Consider the following 27083-nt stretch of genomic DNA (forward strand, 5'->3'; position numbering starts at 1 on the left):
CGGTTCCGGGTCGCCGTCGGGAGCCGACATGGAGCCCGCGGGGCCGCGCTGAGGGAGCGCCGGGCCGAGCGGGGCCGCCGTCGCCATGTCGCTGGGCGAGTACGAGCGGCACTGCGACTCCATCAGCTCCGACTTCGGCAACGAGTCCTCGGGCAGGGGCGGCTCCCGCGGCGGCGGCGGCGTGCCCGGCGAGCAGGAGGAGCTGCACTACATCCCCATCCGCACCCTGGGCCGCGGCGCCTTCGGCGAGGCCACCCTGTACCGCCGCACCGAGGTAGGTGGGCGGCCCCGGCGGCGGCAGAAGGGCTCCGTGCCGCCGCCCCCGCCCAGGGCCCCGGCGCCGCTCCCAGAGGGGCGGGGGCCGCTGCCGGGGCCGGAGGGGCGCTCGGCAGGGCCGGTGCTCCCAGGCGCCGGTGCCCGACGAGCCGCAGCTGGGCTCGGCCCCTGGGGTGACCGACAGCCCCCAGGGTGACACTGACAGCCCCCAGGGTGACATCCCCCGGCACCGCTCTGGGAACAGCCCGGATACCAAGTGACAGCTTCAGCCCTCAGTGTCCGGGGGTGCAGGGTCTGGGCTTTGTAGCGTTTGGGCACTGCCAGTCCCTGGGTCCCCTGAAGTTTGGCAGGGAGATGTGGAGGTTCTTCACACGCTAGTAGACTACTCATTTTTCTGTGTTTTGTTCCAGTTACAGAGGACATGGGGTCATCTCATACAGGTAACTCTTTCACATGCTCAGCATTTCAGTGTAATCAGGGGAGACTGGATGAGAAGCCAGTCCTCCCGTTGCTCCCAACTCGTTTAATACCATCCAGTTCAATAGTAGTTGTGGTTTTAGTGGCTGTCAAGGAAAAATGCTTTGATTTAGTTCCAAAGGAAAGTTCTTCAGTTTTTTTATGGCCACCCTGAGGTGCCCTGGCTTGCACAACTATAAGTGAACACTGTTCACTTAAGAGATCACTCGTAGCATGCCTGACAATATGTGTGGGCCTAACAAGGGCAAACTAAATCTAAATTAATTCTGATTTCCTTATTGGCTTGTTTTGGAGAGGTTTTTGTTTCGGTTTTTTTTGGGTTTTTTTGGGTTTTTTTTTTAGGCTTTTTCCTTTGAATATTTGTAACAGCTTGTGCTCTTGTACAATATCCTACAGTTACAGCACTAAAAATACAATGTTCTCCCTTTACTGAACAGGACTAAGTTTAGTCTTTATTGAAATAAAACAAACCCTGTGTCTTTCCCTTGGTTTGGTGTTTTGGTTTTGGTTTTTTTCCCCCCGGAGTGAGTGTTGGCCAGCTAGCAAGATGGCTTCAGGCCATGACTATTTCTAATGACAAATTGCAAACCTCAAAACTTAAGTAGTGAGGAATATTTTTCTGAAATATGTAAGAGACAGGAAAGTCTTTTACTTTTCCTGGTATTTTAATTCCTTGCTATAAAGGCGCATACTGTTCTCTTCATAAGAGTGTGTTTTTTATTGAAAGATGTTTTTGTGTTTCAGGATGACTCGCTTGTAGTGTGGAAGGAGGTGGACCTGACCCGGCTGTCAGAAAAGGAGCGTCGTGATGCTCTGAACGAAATCGTCATCCTGGCCCTGCTGCAGCATGAGAACATCATCGCATACTACAATCACTTCATGGATAACACCACGCTCCTGATTGAGCTGGAGTACTGCAATGGTGAGATCCCTACTCCCATCTGTGAACAGGCAGCTGCCATGTGTGTGGGTCACCCGCCTGCAGAACCTGCAGCAAGTGTTTCTGGGTCTGGAGAGCAAAGGAGTGGTGGTGAATTCTGCTGCATAGCTCCTGAAGAAGAGACTGAGAACCCTTCTGATTTGTGTCTCAGGTGCTAAAAAAAGCAGCCCGGTAGTTAGTGGAGGCAGTCTATGCAGTTGATGATTTCTTGAGTTTTCTGAATGGCTGGTGCGCTGAAAGGAGTGGATTATTGGTGGTAAACACTTCCAGTGCATCTTGCTGTGTTCTTTTAGGAGGGCAGTGGGAAAAGACTGGGAGACTCTCTGGGCATCTCTAGCAGTGCAGAGCGGGGCTGTTTTTTCAGTGCTGTCACTTAAATAGGTTTATAATTTGGCATTTATAAATCAGAGCTTAAAAATGTCGTGGTACGCTGCAGTCAGGTTTTTTTTCCCTGATTTCTGCTTTCAGCTTTTACATTTACTATTGAAAAACCCAAACAACAAACCTGGTCCTTCTGGTAGTGGAGAAAGTTTTGAAATTCCGTCCAAGAGTAGTGCAGATGATGGTGTTTGGAGTTGGTAGGGAAGGCAGTCCTAGCTCGGATGGAGCAAGAGCAGGATTTGCAAGGAGGCTGTGACAGCAGCTGCTCTTAGATGGCAGGAAGGGGACCCATAGACAGTTTACACTGCTGGAACAGGATACATACCTAGAACTGCAGTGTGGCTTCTGTTTGGGTGAGTGGGACAGCTCCCCAGGCAGAGTATCTGGTGTTTGTATAGGGCTTGCATTAAGGCTTGGCTCATTGGTAAAACATTTTTTGCTGGAAAAGGATATAGTCGTGTTGTGATTACCTTATACAACAGATTGCTTTCACTGGAACAGGTTGGAGAGCACAACAGAGTTGTGCAACGTCCTTTAGAAGGGTGTCAGATACCATGGTTGGCAGCTTGGCCAAAGCTGGTTTTTCTTCTCTGCTTTTTGTTCTTATGGAGGATGGAGTCCAGTGCAGGCATAGGGGAGTGTTAGCTCTTTGAGGCACCTTTTATTTTAGGCATTCTCTCTCTGTGTCAATTGCTTACTTGCCGTGGAAAGACTGCATGCTTGAGGCCATGATAAATTTGTTGGAGGGCATAGAGAAAAACTGTGTAGTCTTGATGTCTGTGCACATTTGTAAATGCCTCTGTTGGCTTTGGGATAATAACCAAGAGATGAGTGTATAGCTGGTGTTGCCTGAGTGCCTGAGTGCATCTGAATGGCAGAGAACAAGGGACATGAGAAAGAAGAAATATTCTTTGGACTTCCATGTAGTGGTTGGGCCAATGCATAAATAGTTGTTTCTTTGGCTTTCTTTTACAGTGTACAAGCCCAAGATAATTTGTGAGTAATTTTTAAAGTAAAGCTGGACTAGTCACTTGCAGACACTTCTCAGAATCCAAAGGTTTTACTGTTTAATTGGCTTGTCTCTTCTGAAGATCTAGAAAAGAATTTCAAATTTCAGTAAATGTTGCCCCTATTTTAGAGAGGAGGAAGGCGAGTTATTGATTTATTTGCCTTTAGTTCCATGTGTACATCGTGGTACTGTAAGGCTTGGATTTACCATGGGATAACATCCGTGAATACAAATGAAATACATTTGGAAAGAAATATCCTGTAAAATACAGTAATTGAAAAGAGAATAACCTGTGTTGGAAGGTTAGATGTGAGTAGATGGAACAAATACAAAATTAATTTGGTTTTTGTATGTGTGCATAGAGGTATTGGTTGTATGAGTCAAGAGCTAACTTGTCTCCTTGGGTAGGATTTTGGCAATGTAGCACCTATCATGCTGCTCTTTTGTTCCAAGAAGCTGCCAAAAAAATGGGAGAAAAAAAGAGAGATGAAAAACACAATTGACTAAAAACCTGCAAAGTTTGAGTGTTTAGAAAAGACATTCATAAGAAGAGGCAGAAGTGAATACTTTGGTTAAATTGTGAGTGTGAAAGTGGTTTGTAGCTAATTTGTAAATGTGAACATAAGGCAGAAAAAAGAAATGCTGAGAAGTAATGCAAGGCTGAATGAGAAGAAATATATATAATATATGATAATTGGGATTTGGAATAACAATAGGAGGTGATCAGAGTTTTGGGATTTACTGTTTGGGTGCTGATCTGGCAGGGAGTTTAAATACCTGCAGCCCTCAGCATAATTTCCTTTACCTCTCCTTAATTTTCAGTCTGCTCTCTTGAAGTCATGGGGTGCACCAAAGATTTCTGCTGATTTCAGGCTTCTGTTAGTGGTATAGCTGTTGTCAGTGCTTTGTGAATTCTGCACCAGTGTATTTGGCAAGGCAGATAAAGAAGAGGCCAGTCCAGAGGGAGTAGGTAGGGAAAGACAGTAAATTGTGCTTTCAGGGACTACTCTGACTTAAAAATTGTTTTCTTTCTCTTTTTTAATGTGTTATTTGTATATACAATGCTGAGCAGGACAATCTCATGTGATTTGGTGTACACCTGATACATGTTTACATACCCCAAGAAACACTTAAAAAGAGAAATAAAAAAGTAAGGACTGCTGGCTGAGCTTAGTGATTTGCTTTTCAGAGAGTATTAAAGGGTGGTGTTAGAGAATTGTCTCTGCTTAGGCTTAGACACACCACTGAAGTTCTTAGATGGAAGAAGAACTTAATTTTGTGAGTGCCTGATGAGTTTAAGTGAAGAATGCTGTGAGAGAGCTGTAGTGATTGATAAGATCTCTTAGGGGGGTTGAGTATTCCCAGCAGCACTTGAGCAGAGTAACTGCTGCCATTAACTAAGATGAACATCTCTGTCTTTCTCACTCACTTATAATTACAGGAGGCAACCTCTATGATAAGATTCTGCGACAGAAAGACAAGTTATTTGAAGAAGAGGTAATTTGGAGTGGTTTGGGGGAGCAGTGGGGCTGGCCTAATGTTCTGGCAAATACACAAATAATCCGTAGGATTATTTGTGTATTTATTCAATTTTTTTCATTGTGATGATGGGGAATTTCTGTGTTTATCTGGGGGCTGGTATCCTCCTTGTTCAATATTGCAAGCATTTGTGGACCATCTGAAACTTATTTTCCTTTTAAACTGTCTATAAGCAGTATATAGTTCCAGGGGGGGAATAATGAAAGAGAGCTGGCTTTCTTCACCTTATCATCTTGGCAAACATTTAACTTTTAAACCTTTCTGTGTTTCTTTCTAGTGGGCCCTCTGTTTCTATCCCTTCTTAATAATTTTGTATGGTTTTTTTTTCAAGTAATTTCCTTGAATCTATTTTACTCTTCTCATTTTCTGTCTTTATTTTATTTAAAACTTACTTTTTGCCATCTGCTTTCACTGCATGCTGAGCTGAGCTTAGTTTTAGATTACACTTACTTGTCTTATTTAATAACTTCTAAGGCTTTCTGGCTCATGGAGAGTATTTAGTGGTCCCAGTTCATATTTTGGAGAGCACAACTGTAGGTGTTTCCCAAGTGGTCATTAGTTGTCATTCTGAAGTCTTATGACTTATTGGATCTCTAATGCTTGTCAGGACAGACACTATGAATGGAAGTAGAACAATCTACCTATGGAAATATTTGTTTTAGATATTTCCAAACTAGAAAATTCTAAAATTTTCATTCTTCTGAAAGGGCATCTAAATGGTATGGCCAGGCCATCTTGCTGTGCCTCAGTGTGACAGGGATGTGTAGGGTTTTGTGTTTTTGAATTTTTTTCAAGCCTCACATTATGCTTCTATTCCTCCCTGTGCAGATGGTGGTCTGGTATCTCTTTCAAATTGCATCAGCTGTGAGCTGCATCCATCGAGCTGGAATTCTTCACAGGTAAGTGTGGCGTGCAGAAAGCTGAGGTAACCAGTGCAGTTCATGGGGGTCAGTGAAGAACTTCTTTGCTCTTTTGTTTGAAGCAAGCACCAAGCTTCTCTCCACAGTGTAATAGCATCTCCTAGATGTCAAGAATCCCTTTTTTATTGGGCTAGAAACCGTCTTGTGATAAATGTGCAGGAAATCTCGTATTTGAAATTGGAACTGCAGCTGTGTGAACAAAGAGTTTATCCACAGAGGAAGGAAGTAAATTTGCCCTTTATTGCAATAGCACATGAATGATGTTTGTTAAAGTGGGTAGGAAGAGCATTTACCACAGGCCAAAGGTACTTCTGAGCTGTTCCAGGGTTAATAGCTGCAAGCCAATGTGTACATCATTCTGTAATTCCTGGAGGCTAGTGGTGATGAAGACTCTGCATTTGTCCATTGCTGTAATATAACCCATGTGAAGATTTGTCCTGCATTTGTCTGAATCTTATTTCTGTGGCCTGTTACTTAAGGAGCTAGTACAGTCTGTTAGCTTGTAGTGGTGATTTTGACAGTTATTCTGACATTTTAATGTGTAGTTAATTACCTTTTTCTGTTGCCCTTTTCTGCTTGGGAGCAGTAAATTTCACATCTTATGTGTGTTTCAAGGAGGCCATGATGTTCTGGGGGTACTGCATATGTAGACAGCCACTTCCAGCACAGTTGGATCATGTGCTGCAGTAACTTATGGGGATAGCTGTGTGAGGATGTTTTCTGTAGGATAGCATTCTGGCTGCTGCCATTCTGAATCTTTAGTAAATTGGCAAGTCTTGCTAATGAGGGGTTGGTAGCCTACACTCAGCAAAGAGTGCCTAAGTTTTTGGCCTGAGGCAAATGCCATGTCTGTCCTGCTTTGCAGTGATTTCCTGCTTACCGCCTCTGAACATGTGTGGCCCCAAATCCTTCCATAATAACGAACTGAACAATTGTTTAAATGTTTGCAGTGATTTCTTTCTGCTGCAGCCATTGTCAGAGTGACCCAGGGCTTTGTGATGCCCCAAGTGGATGAATGCAAGGTGCTGCTTTACTTGATGTTTTCCTGACCTACACTGGGAAGTTGTTGATGGTACATTAGGAAAAGTGGGTGTTAAGAAGTGTTGGCCATGAAAAGCATATCATGCTGCCAGGGCTTCCTCTCTATTTCCAGCCTCTTGTGTTGATCTGTGAAACTACACGCAGATTACTCTGTCTGAGAGAGTGTTTTCTATCAGTTTTGGCCATCAGCAAACTTGGGCATAGTACATAGAATCATGGTATCATTAAGGCTGAAAAAGACCTCCAAGATCTCAAGAGTCAAACTGAACATCACCATGTCATAGCACTAAGTGCCACATCTAGTTGTTTCTTGAACACTTCCAGAGATGGTGGTTCTACCACTTCCCTGGAGAGCCCATTCAATGCTTAACAACCCTTTCAGTGAAGAAATTCTTCTGATAGCCAACCTCAGCCTCTCCTGGTGTGTCCTGAGGCAATTTCCTCTTGTGACAACAGTCACCAGTTACCTCGGAAAAGAGACTGACCCCCATCTTGCTGCAGCTTCCTTTCAGGCAGTGGTAGAGAGTGGAAAATTCTCCCCTGAGCCTCCTTTTCTCCAGGCTAAGACCCCCAGCTCCCTCAGTTGCTTCTCATCAGACTTGTGCTCCAGAGCCTTCATCATCTGTGTTGCCCTTCTCAGGACATGCTCCAGCCCTTCAATGTCTTTCATGCAGTGAGGGGCCCAGAACTGGACTTGAGGTGTGGCCTTGCCAGTGCCAAGTATAGGGGAACAATCCTATTTGTTTTAAACAAGAAGACATGTTTCTTCTGATACTGGCCAGGATGCCGCTGGCCTTCTTGGTGACCTGGGCACACACTGGCTCGTGTTCAGCTGCTGTCAACCAGCATCCCCAGGTCCTTTTCTGCTGGGCAGCTTTTCAGCCATTCTGCCCCAAGCCTGTAGCACTGCAGAGGTTGTTGTGGCCCAAGTGCAGGACCTGACATTTCACCTTACTGAACCTCTACAATTGGCCTCAGCCTATGGATCTAGCCTGTCTAGATCCCACTCTAGAGCCTACCCTACCATCCAGCCCATCTGCACTCCTGCCCAGCTTGGTGTTGTCTGCAAACTGACTGAGGGTGCACTTAATCCTCTTGTCCAAAATATTGATAAAGGTATTAAACAGGACTGGCCCAACACTGTGCCCTGGGGAACCCCACTGGTTATTGACTGACACCTGGATGTGACACCCATCACCACCATGCTCTGTGCCCAGGCCACCCCGAGTTTTTAACCCAGCAAAGAGTTAAAGCCATGGGCCGCCAGCTTCTCCAACAGCCTGCTTTTGCATCTCTAAAATTTCCTTCCTAAAGTATGTCCAGCCTTCCTAGACCCCTTTGTTTTTAAGAGCAGTTTCCCAAGGGTCTGTCTGAACCAGTGTCCGGAAAAGACCAAAGTCTGCCCTCCAGAACTCCACGGTGTAGAGGTTTTGTTGATCTCCTTCCTTACTTCACCAAGAATTGAAAACTAATTTTGAGGTCACTACCAAAGATGGCCTCTGGCCACCACCTCTCCCACCAGCCCTTCTCTGTTCAGAAACAGCAGGCACTGCCCCAGTAGGCTTTCTGACCAGATGTGTCAGGAAGTTATCTCCACATCCATCCTCCAGGAACCTCCTAGACTGCCTCCTCTCTGCTGTGCTGAGTTTCCAGCAGACATGCAGCAGGGTAAAATCTCCCACAAAAACTGGTGATCGTGAAACATCAGCCAGCTGCTTGTGGAGTCTCATCTGGCTCTTCATCCTGGCTGGGTGATCTTCCCCCTGATTCTCACCCACAGGCACCAAGCCATATTGTCCCTGACCCTGGGCTCTGTGCAGCTGAAACGCTCCCCAGCGTTCAGAGCCACCCCCTGCCTGTCCTTGCAGCCTGTCGCTTACCAAGAGCTGCCCTGCAGCCCTCCAGTGGTGCACACAGCACATTTCCATGGTGGCAGCTGTGTCACAGCTTCCTTGCTGCATGGTGGCTTCCAGGACCTCCTGTTTGTTACCCATGCTGTGTGTGTTGGTGCAGATGCACTTCACCTGGGCTATGGATTTCACCCCCAACACTGGCATGCAGCCCACAGGCTCCTGTCTAACCAGCCTGCTCTGATCTCCTTCCTCCTTCAAATGTAGACTTTGCCTTCTCAGTCAGCCCAGCCAACTCATGGGCTAGAATCTGTGTCATGTTATAAAGAGTTCTTCTTGAGGAGAAAAGACATAATGCTGAAGTTCTAGAGTGGCGTCTGTTTCACACCCTCTGTGTGTGTGTTTATATTTGCATACATACATATTCATACTTATGTTTTTAGTGAGCTCAGCATCTCCTGGCTTGGGTCTATTTATAAAACTAGAAAAATAAGACCTGCTCAATGACCTTCATTCTTAGTAACTGAGAGGGGAGAAAGAGCTATCTTTGATCTGTGGCCTTTACATAGGTGTCTGAGCCTGAGCTTCTTCAACTGTGTTGTGTTTGTGTGGGAATGTGATAAAACATGGACAACTGCAGTTACTGCCCTGATACTTGGGGCAAAATTGCTTTTGGAGAACTCTGTGTACATATGTGTGACAGAGTGCTGGCAGAGTAGCAAGTAGCTCATTTTAGGGGGAAAATACAGTAATCTGTGAAAAACTGTGAAATCTGTAAGCGTATTCAAGTGCTTGAATTTCTTTTTCTCGTTTCAGAGACATAAAGACATTAAATATCTTTCTAACCAAGGCAAACCTGATTAAATTGGGAGACTATGGGTTGGCAAAGAAGCTGAACTCGGAGTACTCTATGGCTGAGACTGTGAGTATCTGCCATCTTTGTGTGCAAACTGAGTTGTGTTTTTCTTTCATCTCCACATACCTTGCAGAAGACCAGGGATGCTGTACATTCTTGCTGCTTTTTTTCTGTTACTTTCCTTTCCCTCAGTGTTATGGTATCATAGAATTAAGGGTGGAAAAGACCTCTAAGATCATTTAGTCCAACTGTTAACCCAGCACTGCTGTGTTCATCACTAAACCATGTCCCCAAGTGCTGCATCCACAGGTTTTTTTGAACACTTCTGGAGATGGTGACTCAACTACTTTTTTGGGCATCTTGTTCCAATGCTTGACCCTTTCAGTGAAGAAGTTTTTCCTAGAATTTTGTGTAAACCTCCTCTGGTGCAACTTGGGGCCATTTCTTCTTGTCCTGTCTCTTATTACTCGGAGACTGGCACCCACCTCTCTAGAACTTTACTTCCTAACTTTGTCTCACTAACTTTGCCATATTTGCTGATGTGTTGCAGCCTCCAGTTATCCTTGCTCCCAGGTTACCTTTTGGAGGTCTGTCTCGCTGGAAAGCAGCAGCAGACTAAAGATAGGTGCCACTGTGGGAATAGAATTGTACCAGAGCTGGTGTAGCCATGCTAGAGAGCACTGCTCTTCTTTCCCCTAGGCATGGTACTTCTAAAGATGAGTCTGTGTAACAGGAAGGCAGTACTAGCTGAAGGACAGAGACAGCACTATGGTCACATCAGAGCAATGCTCTCCTCTGGGCTGGTTAAGGCCAGCTTAACAAATTACAGTAATTTTGTCATGCTGTTGTGCTAACAGGTAAATTTTGCCTCAGGTGGATCTGAGATAGCTTGGATGTGTGTGCCTGACATTGCACTGTGCCACAGGCATGTCTCAAATCTCTTTAATATTCAGGCTCTGAACTGGATTGTGAAGAAGCAAGAAAGGCACTTGTGTTTCTTATGGTAACCAGATGTATGGCTTATTGGTAATGTTCCTGAAGGGGGACAAAGCTTTGTAGGAGAGATTAATTCTGCCAGAAGGCTGTCAAACTTGGCCTTGTTCCAGACCCTGCCAGAAAGCATTTTTGCAGCCAGTTATGACACAGGGTAAGCTGTATTGCAGGCACTTACAAGGTTCAGCTTGGATTTCTCAGCTCCATTAATTTCTGTGGTGAGTGTTAGGCTTGGAAAGGGAGACATTGTCTGAGGTTCCTGTCTGCTAAAGCCTTTATTATAGTCTGGGACACAAGCCAGCTCACACTTCCTCTTACCAGCCTGTATCATTCAATTTAAGGCCAGGCGTTGGTGTTCTGTTAGGATGTGTAGTTAAATACTTGCCAGTCTCCTTCCAGAACATGAGCACTATTGTGCAGTTCCACTGTAAATGGGAACAAAAGGCTGCTGCATAAAGCCTTCACTAGGCTGGGCTGCAGTAGAGCCACTTCTGTTTTGTCACACTTTTCATGGCCTTCTGACTTTCAGAGGCAGTTCATTCTGTGCTGTGAATTTCCAGGTTTGTTTTTGCCTGTGTTGTCTGTATTCATCTATACCTGCTAGACCTTGCAAACATTATTTTTTCCTTTTTCACACATGAAACATTTTGAACTACACACCTTCAACCATATTTTGATTTTTACATGCTGGCTATCCCCTGGTCTACTTGCTCAATTTGTAACCTAATGGCCAGTGGCAGACTGGAAGTAATTTTCCGGGAAATGAGTGCAGAACATTATTATCAGTATTTGTAATTGTAGCAGTCAAATTGTCATTTTGTAGAATGTTCACATCTTTCTTACTAAACGCTGATTTCTTAATTTATCATTTTCTACCATTTACCAAAGAAGATGCAGAAAATACATCTGTCTTACAGAAAGCTTACATTATCCTTTGTTTAGAAAAGGTTTATGTGCAGTGTCCTAGTTCTCTGTGTGATACTCAGAATCTCAGGGCTCCTGAACCCTCCCATGGCAGGGACTTGTGCAGCTCTGCAGTGGTCGGGCTCTGTGACAGGAAATGGGAGGGAGATGGCACACTCTCAATGTGCCCATTAGGTATCCAGTGTACTTGCAGAGCCTCATGAAGGGCAGGCTTTGTAAAGCTCCTTGGAGCTTTGCTGAGAGAGTTGAAAAGAGGTTGTCTATAAATATTTCTCCTTTTTCTAAATTCTCTCTTACTTTGTTTTGCTGTCTAGTTTCTTTCTAAGGAGTGAGCTCCATTCATCTGGAAGCTTCATTCTTACATCTTTTTTCACGTTTGTTCTGTCTCCTTGTTGTGACTTTGAGCTAAGCCACTGCTTCTGCAGTACCTGGGAGACCTTTGTGTTTATATGCAGGGGTTTGGATTTTTGTGTGGTGGGGGTGTTTGTTCTACACAAAAGAATTGTTCAGGAAAGTTCACTTCTGAAGTGAAGGCCTTTTGGGTGGGACTCAAGCCAGCTTTCTGCATACTGACCCAAAGGAAGCCTTCTTTTTGTTCGAGACAGAGCAGCCTTTGTCCTGGCACTATCTTGTGATCAGCATGGCTCCACAGCCAAGGTCTGGCATCTGTATTTGGAAGCTTTGCTAGATCCTTTATCTTCAGCCTCATGTGATGGTTTCCATATGCCTAGTCAGTACATAAGCCCTGATTAGCCCTAAATGATGTAGAGAGGGGAAAGTCCTTGCTGTGTTTTTGTGACTATTACTTTAGTGACATGTCTGTACCACATCAGGTACATGAGAAGAGAGGTGTCTGGGATCTCTTAGGAAGCTCAGGGCCAGACAGGTTTGTGGTTGACAGGAGAAAAAGTGTGCTTGTTGTTCCCATCCCTCCAGGACATTAGGGAGGTATATCCCCAGTGCTGTGTCTAGCTCTGTCCTGTGTGAACAGAATGGATACAGAGTTCCTGAATTGAAAGCTGCTGGATCATTCCTGATTTTTAAATGTTTTTTTTTCCTAGCTGGTGGGAACTCCATATTACATGTCCCCAGAACTCTGCCAGGGTGTGAAATACAACTTCAAATCAGATATTTGGGCTGTGGGCTGTGTCATCTTTGAGCTGCTTACTCTGAAGAGGACCTTTGATGCTACTGTAAGTCTTGAAACCAATATGGACTGAATAGCCTTATTTTTTATTGTCCTAAGATTCACACTCAGCTCATAGTTTTCTTTTGTTTTTGTTTAAATCTACTAATTAAAAAAACAGTGGCCTGAGAGTGACAGCTATAGCCAGAGAAAATGTCTGCATGATTCCCCTTACCGTTCATGCAGATTTCCCTCCTGCCTTCATGCAGCAGCCTCCCTGGCTTCTGCCAAACCCACCATTGTCTGCAGCTCATGTTTGTTAGATGCAGAATAATAACTGTGCTAATTTGTATCATGGTTGTGAAGGAAGTGTCATTTTCACTACAAGGAGGAGGTTTGTGACTGTGTAGTCTTCTTGCTCTTTTAGCATTACTAGCTGTGAATTTTCTGTGTAGCATTCTGTAGCAAAAGGTTCTGGCCTTCGCATTTCATAGGATTAGATCCTGTTACTCTTTCTCAAAACTTGGCTGCAAGAGAAGTCTGGTCAAGTTGGCTTAGGGGAGGGTGAAAGGAGCATTGCTGGCTGACACGTGATTTGCTAGTTTGTGCCATATGATGGGAGAAGCTGCTAGTTGTTGTAGGCAAGATTTTGTAACCCTGAAAGAGAAGATGTGAAAATGTCACCCTTTCCTGACTTTCTCCAGTGATGGCTGTCAAGTCCAGGCTTTGCTGCTGTGCTATATTTAAGGGCAGTGTACCACAGAGGAGATTTCATGCAAAGAGAAGCCTGATCTCCCTGCACTGTTAGAGAAGTTGGTGAAAAGCTGGATGTTGCCAAGTCCTACCTATCAGAGGTACCATTTCTGCAGGAATTGTTATTAGATTTCTGGAGAACTGCTAGGCAGGGAAGAAGAGGGAATTGTCCTGATCAGAGATGGAGGAAGAAAGTAGTGGTGGCCTATAGCATCTCTCCCCATTGGACACATTGTCCAGTTTGGTTCCATTAGGACTGGTTTCTGGTTTCTGCCTAGAATCCCTTGAACCTTTGTGTGAAGATTGTACAGGGAAATCGTGCCATGGAGGTGGATTCCACTGTCTACTCCTGGGAGCTGATCCAGATGGTGAACTCCTGCCTTGATCAGGTTGGTGAAATACTTTATAACTTTCAGATACCCATTCCCAGCTGTCTCAGCCATGGAATTCATGGGTGAAGGGGAATGACATGCCTGTTTTAAGTATGTGAGCTGTTGATGCAGGGTAATTTTTCTGAGGCCTGAGGCATCACTAAGGTTGGGCTTTCTCCAGTCCTCTGAAAGCTTTGTCTCAGTCCTGCAGGCTCTGGAGGTGTGCTGGGTTTACTGTGATCACAAGTATTTAATGGGCTGGCAGAAGCAATTATTTTTTAATGCAGTGCTGTGAAGGTAGGAGCATCATCTCAGTACAGTCTCTTAGGGCTCTGGCTTTCTGTAGGGAATTAATTTATTGAGAGCAAACATAGTATTATTACCTTTGGAGCATGCAAGTCCCTTCTGCACATCTGTAGTATTTATCCCTATTCACTCTAAATGTTTGAATTGATTCCTTTCCCTTCTGAAGGATGTCAAGGAAGGAAGTCCATGCAGGCTTGAATGAGTCTTCTGGCCCAAGATTTTGTTGTAGATGATGAGTATTTCCCAGAGAATTACTTGTTGCTTCCTTGTTTCAGGACCCAGAAAAGAGACCCACTGCAGATGAATTGCTCGAACATCCCCTCCTCAGCAAACGCAGGAGGTAACCTCAGATGGTCTTGCCTGAAAACCTGGATGGCTGACAGGGAACACAGGAGGGGTTGTGCAGACTGGTGGTGTTTATGCTTTCATAGCAACCTTCTTAAGTGAATTTAGACTGATGTGGGGCAGATATTTAAGTACTTCATTTTCCTTAGGGGAAAAGCGCATTTTTGCAGTCTTGTCTTCTGATCTGATGTTCTGTTGGTGCATGAGAAAGTCTCTGCATCCTTAGAAGCTTTTGTATTGAGAACCTGGAGGTATTCCATTCTGAGACTCTTTGAGGAATGCTTCTTTTACTCTTCAAATTTCTGTGAGTGAAGAGTTGCAGAGATCCTCTTGCAGTCATTGGAAAAAGCCATTTTGAATATGTATATTCAAAATATATATTCAGTATAGAGAATGATCATTCAGTATAGAGAATGATATACTTTCTATATAGAGACTCCCACTTTTCCCTTTTGTTGTCTCCCTCTTTGAGAGAGACTTGCATTGAAAGTGGCCCATGTTAGCTTAGTTTAGACCATCAGCCTGCACACACTGTCTTGTCATGAACAAGACAGTAATTCTGGGCTGTTTTTATTCCACATTGGTTTATTTGGGAACAGCAGACTTAGTCCTTTACAGCAATACTCTTTTGCTTGGTGATCAGCAGAGCTTGAGTTTTGTCTCACTATAGGCATTGGTAAAAAGCCAAATCCTGATAGTATTTAGCCTTTTAAGGTTATTCTTCTGCAATATGGGTATTGGTTGGCTGCATTTTCATGCAGACATAGTTTGTTGTCCTCAGCTCTCTAGAAGTTTGTTAACTGTGTGCTACATTACTTCTGCCCTACTTACTGTGTATTGCTGCGAGCTGGTAAACAGCTGCCATGCTTCCTCCAAGAGGCAGCAGCATTTTATTGGAAAGGAAAACAGTCTGTGTGTGCTGCTTGTCAGTAAATTGCATTGACAATGTTGCTGTTTCCTAAAATCCTTTTTCTCCCTTGGCAGGGAGATGGAAGAGAAAGTCACGCTGCTTAATGGGCCAAATAAGCGACCAAGGTAATTATTTAGACATGTGTTTGAAAGGAAGTATGGAGAAAACAGCTCCCCAGAGAGGAACTGAGAGTGTTAGCCTGTGACAACCTTAATGGAACAGTGTGGTTTAGAAGATTCCTGAATGCTAGAAGTTTGACACAGCAGTTGCATGCTTATTGTCCTGTGTTTTACTCTGCCTTTTATATCCTACTTATTTGTATGGCTGGAGCTGTACCTCAGCAGGTCCCATCCAGCTCTAATCTGTCCTACTGAGGATGTCATCTTTGCAGCCTACATATCTGAGTTGTAATGTAGATCTCTCCTTTCACACAGATTCCTTTCAGCAGGAGGAACATGACTGTCTGAATGATGAATATTACATTAATATAAATAAATATCTTCTATAAAACCTGATATAGCTAGCTTCAGCATAGTTCCCAGCAATCCTGTAAGCAGGGCAGCTCTGTGAAGCAGTTAGCTTCTGTAACATGTATAGCTGGTTGTCTGTTATTTATCAAATAGAATTTGGTTTTTATTTTGAATTTTATTTTTGAAAATAAAAACCATGAATGGTTGTGAAGACCAAACTGCTTAGACAACAGCAGGAAGATGGATGATGACAGGGAATGCAAACTCATGAAAGGATATGTGTTTTGTTGGGGGGGTCTTGTGCAGGTCAAGTACCGTGAACGAGGCTCCCATTGCCGTGGTGACTTCCCGCACCAGTGAGGTGTATGTTTGGGGTGGTGGCAAGTCCACCCCCCAGAAGCTGGATGCCATCAAAAGTGGCTGCAGTGCCCGCCAGGTGTGTGCTGGTAACACTCACTTCGCTGTGGTGACGGTGGAGAAGGAGCTCTACACCTGGGTGGTAAGTGAGACAAGCTGCAGGGAGCGGGTCAGGGTGGGAAAGGGGGCTTCACATCTACTGCTGACTGTTCATGAGCTTGTTTGAATCAGATGGTCAGGGAGCTTGGAAAGGGAGAATTCCAACTGCAGTGGACACAGGCCATCTGAGCTGGGGCTGACACAAGTCTCCCAAGGCATGGGTTTTTCTGGGAGACGTTTTCTTTTGTGACAGGAAGTGTCTTGGAGACTTGCTGTCCACTTGAAGTTTGTAGATGGTGGTCTTGCAGGCCCAAACACTGAGTCAAACATCTCTTCCTGAGATGTTCATTCCATTCCTGACTACTTAGACGTGCAGTGGAGACTTAGTGATTCTCAGTTTTTGTATTTTCGAGGAGGTTTTTCAAGATCAGAATGGGTGGGATGAGTGACCTTTTTGTTATAAAATTGTCATCTGCAAGGCAACTTCCATCTGAAAGCAGAGGGATCTCATGCTAAACAGCTCTGCCTTTTATGATGAGTGGAAATTCTGGAATAGTTTAAAGTGAATAAAAATGTTGGCATATAATGCATTTTAAACAATTGAATTCAGTCTTCTCAGCTTGAGAAGGTCTCTGACATGGAGGTCATTTTCTGGCTTCCATGGGTTTTTATATTGATGATACAGAATCTGTTAAAACAGGTTAGAAGTCAGTAGGAAAGGAAAGAGATCGAAATAGGAGAAGACCAACTTGGAGTAATTTGCTGCATGTTCCTGTAAGAACAACCACTAAAAACTTTCAGCTGGCTTTTAGTAGTTTTTGTTTCAACAGTACTTGTTTTGGATAATTTTCCTGTATAGTTACTATGTCAGGCCATGTCAATGACATTTGTTTCAGGTTGTGCATTTCTGTGCAGCCATTAGGATTTAGAAAAGTAGTTCAAAAAGCTGAAGGATGAATTTCAGTCCTGCAGCAGGGACTAGATTCTGTAGCCTGGCAGATGAGGAAGGAGCAGGGATTCCTCACCAGCTGCTGACCTGAGACTGGATCCCTCCTAGTTAGTGCATCACTGCACTGAAGTCTGTGCTGCCACTGAGATTGTGGCCTGCTGTATGTTCAGAGATGGCAGTCTCTTCCCAAGAGCTGACAGAACATTTTCTCTTGCTCCTTGCTGTCTTCTGTTGTTTGCTTCTGTTGTTTACTGTTAGCTATTGACACCATCTGTGGGATTCTGGGAATGTAACCTCACCAGGGGTTTCTGTCTTGCAGAATATGCAGGGGGGCACCAAGCTGCACGGGCAGCTGGGACACGGAGACAGAGCTTCCTACCGGCAGCCAAAGCACGTGGAGAAGCTTCAGGGCAAAGCCATTCGCCAGGTGTCCTGTGGAGATGATTTCACAGTGTGCATAACGGGTGAGAGCTGGAACTCCTTTGGCTCAGACTCTTAAGGATATGTAGGCATTGACAAATCCTGTCACTTTGCTGAGCTGTTGGAGGTGTTTGCCTTCACCATGAAATTAGCAAAGCAGCTTCATGCACAAAGGAGAAAGCCCCATATGTTACTCATCCCTCAGTTTGGAGGATAGTACCATCATTATTGCATTTGGGATAGATTGTATCTCAGCATTTGAGATAGGTCTACATTATTTTGACTCCCAAGAAGGACGGGATTTTGCTAAGGATGTGCTACTTTTTGGTGATAAAGCTGGGTGTTGACCACAAATCTACGTGTCTGTACAGAGTTTCTGTGCTTGTGTTGCCTCCATTCATGCTCACACTAAAGATAGTGAAGCCTGAAATCAAGAATGTGGGTATATTTGGAACTCTCTTTGGACTGTGTGGGGAAAGAATCACAAAAAGAATGTGTATCTAGGATTTACTGTTTAATTCAGAATGCTTGACATCTGCTAGCTGTCTCTAGTTCTAACCCTGATCATACTTTAAAAGGATGCGATAGGTGTGGTATTGTCTATTATAGAAGAATCTGATTCTGCTTTACCCATGGAAATTATTCTCAAAAAGCTTATTTTTCCAGTGCTGAAAAGGCAGAAATTTGACAGAGATAAGCTCAGGTGGTCATTTTGAGGAAGGAGTGACTTAGATGGCCACAGAATCAATTTGTGGGTTACTGTTAAAGAAGTTGGCAGGTTCAGACAAAGGTTTTTTGGCACTGAGGTAGCTACAGGTTGTCACGTAAGATCCATCTTAACATGAACAAGAAAGGACTCCATAGTCTCCTGATGACATTCTTCTGCACTAAAGAAGAATATTGCAGGAAAGAAGTTGCTCTGACCATGTCCTAAGAAGTTAATATGCAGCCCAACAGGAGCCCCGTGTGCTGACCAATCTTCCCTTCTGTCCTTCAGATGAGGGCCAGGTGTATGCCTTTGGCTCAGACTATTATGGATGCATTGGCGTTGACAAGGCTCATGGCTCTGAAGTGCTTGAGCCCCTGCAGCTGGATTTCTTTCTTACCAATGCTGTGGAGCAGGTCTCATGTGGAGATAACCATGTGGCAGTGCTGACCAGGAACAGAGAGGTCTACACGTGGGGCTGTGGAGAGTACGGTAGGTGGAGTCTGATCCCTGATCCCTAACGGCACTGGGATGTGCCTGCTGGAAAGGGGCCTGCTGCAGGTGTGCAATGCAGGGCCTGGGTGAGGGCTGCCTGGTATATACCCTGGGGGCAAGAACCATTGTTTCTTTGGGACTTTCTTTCCTTGTAAAAGTGGGGAACTGGAGACTGAAGCCTTAGAACTTTGGAAAGCTCTAAGGTTCCACTTGGCTTCCCAATGGTTCTGTGAGTGGGGTTGGTGGGTGATGATGGATGTAGGGGAGCAGGGAGATTCTAGTTCTGTAGGGAGTTCATTTTGGGACTGTGGAGAGGCAGCACCAGTTCTTAGATATGGGCACTTGGGGAGGCCATTTTAACTGCAGTATTTTCATTGATGCAGGACGCTTGGGCTTGGATTCTGAAGAAGATCACTACACCCCTCAGAAGGTAGGGCTGTGACTACTTCTTAAAATCTGCAAGGGCATAAATCCAAATTAGTTGCTGTTTGGAAATACTATCTCTCTGAGGCTCAGGTGTTTTTTTCTGAGACTTATAGAATTTTCAAGGGTTTTAACTTTGTTGCTTCCCTTCATTTTGCTTCATTTCTCTCCTAGCAATCATGGCAGAGTCATACCACTCACAAACCAGACAGCATCATAGCTTAGAGCTTCATTGCTCTGATTTCCATGATGGAACTGGAAATGCCAGATGTTGTAGAAATCATAGTGAGACATACCAAATGGCTTACCTTGGGTCTGTAGAGGAAACTTACAGCAGTGCAACTACTGAAGTTCTTGAATCTAATATAATGAGTTAAAGATTAGTTGAAAGTAAAACCCTCTTGAAATACAATGCTGAGGTAACTGCAGTATTCCAACCCTCTGTGCATTAGAAACAAATGAGGATGTGCCTGGAAGCCAAATATCTGTGATCACATAGTATCACACCCACATGGCACAGACACAAACCCAATCCTGCTCACCTAACTGTGTTTGCTGTTTGTAGAGCCCATCTGGCCAGGTTGCCTATGCATCATATTTCAGGTTCCTGTGCTGGTCACTGGTGTCTACCTCGAATATCTGCATTGTGACCAGAGTTTCCATATGCTACAGACTTTATGGTATTCTTACAGTTTCATTCAAAGTAACTGTGTTGGCTGTTGATAATGTCCAGACTAGCTGTGCCACTGCTCTACCCTCATATGTTTTCCATGTGCCAGGTTCCATGTAATAGGTGTTGGGATTTTTATTTTCTTAGGATGTATTTCTTCCACCTAGGTGGATGTTCCGAAGACCTTAAACATTGTGTCCGTTCACTGTGGCTGTGATGGAACTTTCCTGCTTACCCAGACGGGCAAAGTCTTGGCATGTGGACTCAACGAGTTCAACAAGCTGGGCCTGAATCAGTGCACAGCAGGGATAATCAATCATGATGTGAGTGTGTTTGGATGCCTGGCTCCAGCTTCCAGCAATCAGTAGTATATGGGGAAATGGACGTTCTCTGACAAAGTACTCATTAGCTTCATGCCAATGCTTTAATTCCAGTCAAGACAATGGATACTGGGACTGTGGGAAAGGGCAATTTGTTCCTCAGTTTTCTGTCTGCCCTGTGGGCTTATGTCAGATCTGAGACAGTGAAACAGAGTGAGCTGCTCTGGTGACTTATCCAGTGATACAGATTCTGGCAGGTTTTTATCATACTTGTTTTAGGACTGTCTTTAGGTCCTAAAACCTAGACTTTAGGTCCATTAAACCTAAACTTTAGGTTTAATATTGTGGTCAGGCATGAGCTTGCTTGAGTAGGTCTTAGCTGATGAATGTGTGATTTTTTCACTCTGTGCTTACCCACATCTTTTGTCAGACATACTGTGAGGTGCCATATGCCACTTCCCTTACTTTGGCCAAGCAGCTGTCCTTCTACAAGATCCGTACCATTTCTCCAGGGAAGACACACACAGCTTCTATTGATGGTGAGAGCCTTGTGCAGTAAGAACTGAAATCTGGTTGCTGAATTACATTACATCAACTTTGCCCTTTCAGCCTGGCCCTTGACACTGGGGATTTTGCTCTTGGTAGCAAGGTTCATGCCTGCTCCAGGAACTCAGAATTCCTGTTTCTCAGCAGTCTTGTTTCCTGGCCAGCTGAAGCAGCAATGTCAGCCTTCCTGTTTTTTTAAAGGGGAGAAAAAAAAAATTTGGGAAATATGCTCTGGGCTAGCAGAGGAATTACTTGTGATCAACTTAGGCTTTGCCCAAGCCACATCAGTCAGAGAACTGTGAGGAGTCCCAACCCCCAGCATCAGAAAAGGGAATCAGTGGGAAAAGGAACTGGGGAGGTGTTTCCAGGCTAAACCCATTCCTTTTGGTTGGCTCTGTCCCCTTCCAGCCTGGCTGGCCACTCAGCAGAGCCATTCCTGTTGCTGTCTGTGCTCTGTCTCATGGCTGCTTGCAGAGCTGGGCCCTCACTGTGACTGTCTCCTCCTTCCTCCTGGCAGAGCGAGGCCGCCTGCTGACCTTCGGCTCCAACAAGTGTGGACAGCTTGGTGTCGGGGACTATAAGAAGCACCTGGGAATAAACCTGCTGGGAGGCCCCTTGGGGGGCAAGCAGGTGATCAGGGTTTCCTGTGGAGATGAATTCACCATAGCTGCTACTGATGGTGAGTGGCTCTTTGCCAAGTTGTGGTGGTTTACTTTAAACTTAATCTGCAGAGGGGTTAACTGGCTCTCACTGATCGTTTCATTTACCAGCCCTGCAGCACAGCCCTAAAATAAAGAAATCCTCCTGGCCTGGGACTGTTTTGCCCTGTTAATCACCCCTGTGCACCCCCAAGTATTTGCTGTCCCTAAGGCTGCAGAGTACTGACTTGGTGGCTCCCTGTTAGGTTTGTTACTGGTTTGTTCTCCCACTGTCAAAACTGAGCTGGTGGATTAGGTACTTTGGGATAGCAGCTACAGCAGAAAGACTGATCCTTAGAGCAACTGCAGGCTGAGAAGGAGGGAGGGACCTGAGCCCCTGAATTTCTCTTTTCTCAGACAACCATATCTTTGCTTGGGGCAATGGCGGGAACGGGCGTCTGGCAATGACCTCAACTGAGAGAACTCATGGCTCAGATATTTGTACCTCGTGGCCTCGGCCAATATTTGGATCATTGCATCATGTTCCAGACCTGTCATGCCGTGGCTGGCACACCATTATCATTGTTGGTAAGTGTAAATTTAGGATGTAGTTTTGGGATCTTGTTTATGATGATATATTCTTTTGCCAGGAGAGTATAAATCTTGCCTGAGAACAGGCCAAATTTCTGGGGGAAATGTGGCAAGCTGCTCTGAGCCATAGGCCTGCACCACTGGCTTTGTAGGAGTTATCCTGCTTTCTGTGTGGCACTCTGACTGAAAGCATGCTTCTCTCCTTGCAGAAAAGGTGTTGAACTCCAAAACAATACGATCCAACAGCAGTGGTCTGTCCATTGGTACTGGTAAGTAACATGCCCTGAGGAGCTCTGGTTTAAGTCCACTCAGTGGTTAGTTTGAGTGGAGGAAGTTTGGTCCTGCAGCATGGTTTCTCTCTGTTTGAAAGGCCTCACAGAAGAGCTCAAAGGGAAGAAATCTAGTTGGTGCCATGCACAGGAAGGGATGGCCCAAACCCAATGAAGCAACAACTGAAACAGGAGAAACAACATGGGTGCAGAGAGGCCTTTGTTGTTGAGGAACTTCAATTTGACAAGGAAAAGCGGAGAGGAATTCACTGAAGGGGACTGATATGAGAAGGGGCTATAGTTGCTGGAGAGGTGGAGTCCAGTTTCTTGGACCTGTGGGAGGGCTGGGGCCAAGAAACTGCAAAAGACTGCTGCACACAAGCCCTTGTGGAGAGGCCTGCAGGGAATGTTAGGAGCTAAGCTGCTGAGGGGGATAATGCTAGCATGTGCTCTCACCGTGGGCATACAGTATACATTTATGCATCTTCTCTGCTCCATCTGGGGTTTGCAACAGGAATAGCAGAGGTGCACAAACCTCTCTGGAGCACAAACAAAAGTTTTCCCTTTTGTTTGCTAGTGCCTCAGAGCTGCACAACTGGGGGAGGAGAGGAAGAGGATCGTGAACAGGAAGCAGAAACCCCCAATCCCAGTGGGGGCTTTCGGGGAACCATGGAAGCAGATCGTGAGCTGGGGGGCTGGATCAGCACTGCAGAAGCTACAGGAGGCAACAGTGCTGACAGCAGCTCCTGCCCTGGCTGGCTGCGGAAGGTAACGTGGCTTCTCAGAAATGCCTTAAAGGGCATCTAGGCTGGGAGAGCTGGGTGGCCCCTTCCACCTTTGAGGGATACTCTGATAGGTTCTTAGAGCCGTGTTGCACAGAGCCCTTAAAGCCTCACTGCCTGTTTAACCACAAGAGGGTGTTGGTGCATCGATTGAGTGAAATGACCTGCAGGAAGTTGGCAGGCCTGAGAGAGCTTCTTTTGTGTATCCAGGAGCTGGAGAATGCTGAATTCATCCCCATGCCTGACAGCCCCTTTCCTCTGAGCATGGCATCTTCAGAGCCTGAGAAGGAGACTCTTCCTTACCAGAAACTTCAAGGACTCAAAGTGGCCTCTGAGGAACCCGTTGGATTAAACAAGCCCAAAACAGAGCCCTGGGTAATGTTATCAAAGTGAATGCTTGGCTAAAAGCTCTTGGGGACCATAAATGGCAATGTTTGAATTATGGGGAGAGCTGAGAAGAGACTGTTGGATAGGCCTAATTCATCTGGATGAGGAAGAGAGGGCTGGTGATAATCAGAGATGATGCTGCAAAGAGAAAAATTCTCAAGGATTTTTTGGGAATACAAAGCTGATTCTTGGTCAGATTTAAAGTAATGAGATCAGTTCTGGGGGAAAATGTGTATAATGCAATTGGAAAAAAAGAGAAGCTGAGGTCTCAGAAGCCTAGCAGAAAACAGAAATTTAGAAAGCAGAGATAGGTAGAAGAATTGATACAGAGAATCAATGAGAAATTGCAACCTGTGAGACTACCTTCAGGAGATTTCAGGAGTTTTCTGTCCCAAGGGAGGCATGGATCCTACACCTAGGGAAATGGGGGTAAACTGTATGGATTTTGGTGCTAGGAGGACAGGAACAGCCTTCCCAGGAAAAAAAGGAAGCTAGTGGCTTTGTACAGAGGACAGAAGGAGAAGTATCTTGTTGACCCTGCCTACTAGAAATTTGGCAAGTCAGGGAACAAGCTGGGATAACACTCTGGGTGTGCTTTTTTTTCTTGTGGCATATACACCTCCTGGCCTTGCACTCAAACCTGGCCTGCCTTCCTTCCATGTCTCTGCAGCCTACTTGCCTGAGTCCAGCCTTACCATGTGGTGAAGGGAAGGATGCATCTCCTGGTGCAGGCTGCATGTGCAGTGCTCTGCAAGTGGAGGTGACACACCTGCGAGGCCTGGTTTTACAGTGTCTGGATGATCAGAAGAAGCTGCAGCAGGAAACCCTTCGTCTGAGTGCCCAACTCCAGCGGTTCTGCAGGAGGATGGAGGAAATGCAGCAGGTGAGAATCCATCATCTGGGTGCACATCCGTGCTCAGGGCTCACCATGCTCCTGCAGATTGTGGAGGCTGTGCAGAAGAGAACAACTCTCAACAGCCATCTCCATCAGAACAGAATTTGGTGGGACTAAGAAAGATGCCTGTTTCTTTTATAAGCTGCTGATGCAGGCTCTGGTAGTAGCAAAACAGGAATGAAGAGTTTCCTCTGAGGACAGCCCACTCTTTGAGGACTTGGGATTTCCCTTTATTTCTCTTGATGAGAAGTGATGGTCAGTCATATGTTGCAAAGAGTAACTAATGGCTGTGGAGAACACAAACTGGGCCTTGTGCAGCTTCTAGCTTTTGTGCAACTTGTGCTGGTGCTGTTTGGGTAACTGCTGTGTGTTTTGGCAGGTGAAGGTTCATTCCAAAGGAACACAGACAACCAAAGAGGAGATGGAAGTGGATCCAAAACCTGATGTGGATTCAGATTCCTGGTGTCTCCTGGGAACGGACTCGTGCCGCTCCAACCTCTAGTCTCCTGAGCCCACTGGGATCCATCTAACTTCACAGCACACTAACCGAATGCAGAGAGCGGCTTTTCTGGCGTCAGGTCACTCGCGGACAAGGAGCGAGGCCGGAGGCTCCAGAGCAGCACCCATGTACGTTTGATATGAACTAGGAGTGAGTTTGAGAGGGGGAGGGCCCTTGAGCTCTAGGCCAGCTCAGTGATTGAAGCAGCAGCAGCTCCTCTTTGTACCTTACCTGTCAGTTCTGCACGTGAGGCAGAACGGCCCCATTATGGCGATGGCTCCAGTAGCAGCTTGTGGCCCTTTCATTGTTTCACTGTTTCCTGGGAGCTGCCTTTGGGACCCCAGTATTCATCACTGCATCTCTAGATGAGAGGAGGAAACATGTTCTGTGCTGAAGCTGGCTGAGCCCTAAGACTTGCCACCTTCACTTCAGAGGGGTGAAGGACTAGGATCCTCTCCTTACCACGTGGTAAGGCCCCGGCAGTGAGGCTGCTTCCCTCTGCTCAGGCGCAGAGGAACCAGCGAATGTGTCATTCTGGAGGCAGTGGTGATGTTCCTCTTAGGGAGATCATGGTAGACAGCATGTCCCTGGCCTCGAGGCATAGCTTCTGGCCATATGGCTGAGTCCACTGGTCTGTATAGACAGAGTTTGAAGACTTTATTCTGGGTGCTGAGGGCTTTCCAACTTCCAGGCAATGCACCAAGATGAGTGAATCGGGTGTTTCCCGTAGCAGTAGTGGGGACTGTCTGAGATTGGATCTGTAGTTCTTGGTTTCAGACACGTCTCCTAACCAGATGCCAAGCATCTGGGCCTCAGACTAAGTTACCCATTTCTTGCTCCAGCTGTTCAACTTGGTTTGAGTGCCAGAGTTTCTGGTTTCTTGGCATAAGCCTGTAGCTGCTCCCTGCTTGGCTTCTCTTCTGCTCAGTCCCTGTGCCTACACTCTGTGTGGGTGTGGGAAAAATCCGTGTTTTTCCACTCAGTGTTCTGATGAAGCTGGAATGCCATTTCCTACCCAGAATATGTCACTACTGCTGTGATCTCAGGATGCAGCCTTCCCCAAAGACCATGAATGATCAAATCTTAGTCCAGAATTCACCTTCTTTCAAGAAGTGAGACGTTTTCCCAAGAAAACTGGAGATGGGAAGAGGCATGGTCTGATGCTCAAGATTTATTCATTTTCTAGAGAAAATGAATAAATGAGGTTAGAGAATGAGGTTAATTTTATTCCCCTTAAATTTATTAGCAAACTGACTTTGAAGTAAAGCTAATGGGATTGGTAGGATCCCTGGGAGCAGCTAGCCTCCCCTGCCTGACTTAGTGCCTCCAAGGAGTCCTAAGTTCCTCTCACCTTTGCTGTGAGAGTGGGGTTATGATTTCATCAGGTTTAAATGATCCCCATCGATGGCATGTTACTAGAATTGCCTTAGGTCTACTGGAGGTGAATATCACATCACCTCTGACAGGCTTCTTTTGAGAGACTATTCCGGGGAATCCAATATTCCCCATTTGTCTCTAGAGGTGGATGCCAAACCATTTGCTCATAACATAATGCTCCTTAAATACTTCTTTGGTGCCTATTGCTAGTATCTGGGAGCTGAATCAAGTGCTGTCTTCCTAATGCAGTGTCCAGGGCAAGAATCGTTCCAGAGTGCCTGTCCACTGCTGCCAGAAGCAGGGCAGGAGGAGAGCCCTCCTGGGAGGCGGTGAGAACCAGGTGCCCTGGTACAGCCAGGCTTGTTTGCCCTTGTGGCTCTGCTCTCCTTTCCCCCCCCCCCGTGCGTTGGAGCCAGTTCTCAGGTCAGGGTCCCGGCTTGAGGGTCGTTGGTCAAGTGCAACAGTGCCTTTGAGGACTGAAACGTCGAGCCTGAGCCATGTCCAAAAAGCAAGCACCAAGCTGATGAGAGTCGCTCTCCTGCAGTGCACTGCTATCCTCATTTCTCAATGCTCTGCAGTTGGGAAGCTAGGTGCACAGACTGGATTCCCCTTGGATCTGGTGGAGGATTAGGGCTCCTGACAGAGGATGCCCTGTGCTCCACAATCTCATATGTGCCTTAGAGGATTCACGCTATCCAGGTTGTGCCTGTTACAGACCACAGATTTCACACCAGCCAGCTATGCAACAAAAAAAAGCAGTTTAAAGGTAGCACCTTTGTCTTGGGCTGAAAATGGAAAGGCAGGCAGGCAGAAGTGCCTTTGAGCAGTTTCAAACCCTTTTTACTTCTCCCCTTCTTGCAGTGCTAGCTCCATATGTGTTGGTCTCCTGCTAGTATTGCTACTGAGTTGTTGTAGTGGAACACAACTTATGCCTGCTCTGACACTCTGGCTGAAAACTAGTTTGTCGTTGTCTTTCTTTGAAAGGTTAAAGGGTGGAGTGGTTTGGAATTTCTGTTTAAATAAATGTTTAAACTCATACTCCTGTGTTTGAACTCCTTTTCTTGTCTTTTTTTTTTTTTCCAAGAAAGGAAAGGGAAATATGCATACAGTCATCTGTTTTTTTGGCATTCTGGTTTTGGTTATTTTCTTTTGCTTATAGAAAGAGGGTGAAAG

The 27083-nt window shown here is 45.5% G+C and overlaps 1 protein-coding gene across 2 annotated transcripts; it reads left to right on the forward strand.

Moving 5' to 3' along the window:
- On the forward strand, positions 1-26946 carry NEK9 (NIMA related kinase 9). Of its 2 annotated transcripts, XM_064714353.1 has the most exons (23): positions 1-274; positions 687-716; positions 1498-1675; positions 4525-4580; positions 5451-5521; positions 9250-9355; positions 12268-12399; positions 13364-13474; positions 14038-14102; positions 15092-15142; positions 15794-15986; positions 17212-17356; positions 18310-18510; positions 18897-18943; positions 19774-19929; positions 20357-20465; positions 20990-21151; positions 21528-21698; positions 21911-21970; positions 22548-22738; positions 22963-23127; positions 23810-24022; positions 24414-26946. In XM_064714353.1, the coding sequence occupies exons 1-23, from the start codon at positions 86-88 to the stop codon at positions 24534-24536; spliced, it is 2925 nt and encodes a 974-aa protein (XP_064570423.1). In that variant the 5' UTR covers positions 1-85; the 3' UTR covers positions 24537-26946. The 2 variants fall into 2 exon arrangements, with proteins under 2 accessions (XP_064570423.1, XP_064570424.1); XM_064714354.1 differs by lacking the exon at positions 687-716.
- The last annotated feature ends 137 nt before the right edge of the window (positions 26947-27083 follow it).

The sequence above is a fragment of the Zonotrichia leucophrys genome, chromosome 5 (genome assembly GCF_028769735.1).
Source record: "Zonotrichia leucophrys gambelii isolate GWCS_2022_RI chromosome 5, RI_Zleu_2.0, whole genome shotgun sequence".
In the NCBI taxonomy this organism is placed as follows: domain Eukaryota; kingdom Metazoa; phylum Chordata; class Aves; order Passeriformes; family Passerellidae; genus Zonotrichia; species Zonotrichia leucophrys.

What these genes read in the sequence shown, in the direction of transcription:
- NEK9 (XM_064714353.1), top strand. Translation starts at nt 86, where the DNA reads ATGTCGCTGGGCGAGTACGAGCGGCACTGCGACTCCATCAGCTCCGAC. An exon ending in TGAACTCCTGCCTTGATCAG is followed by an intron (nt 13,475 to 14,037) that starts GTTGGTGAAATA and finishes TCCTTGTTTCAG; the next exon opens with GACCCAGAAAAGAGACCCAC. An exon ending in GCACACCATTATCATTGTTG is followed by an intron (nt 21,699 to 21,910) that starts GTAAGTGTAAAT and finishes CTCTCCTTGCAG; the next exon opens with AAAAGGTGTTGAACTCCAAA.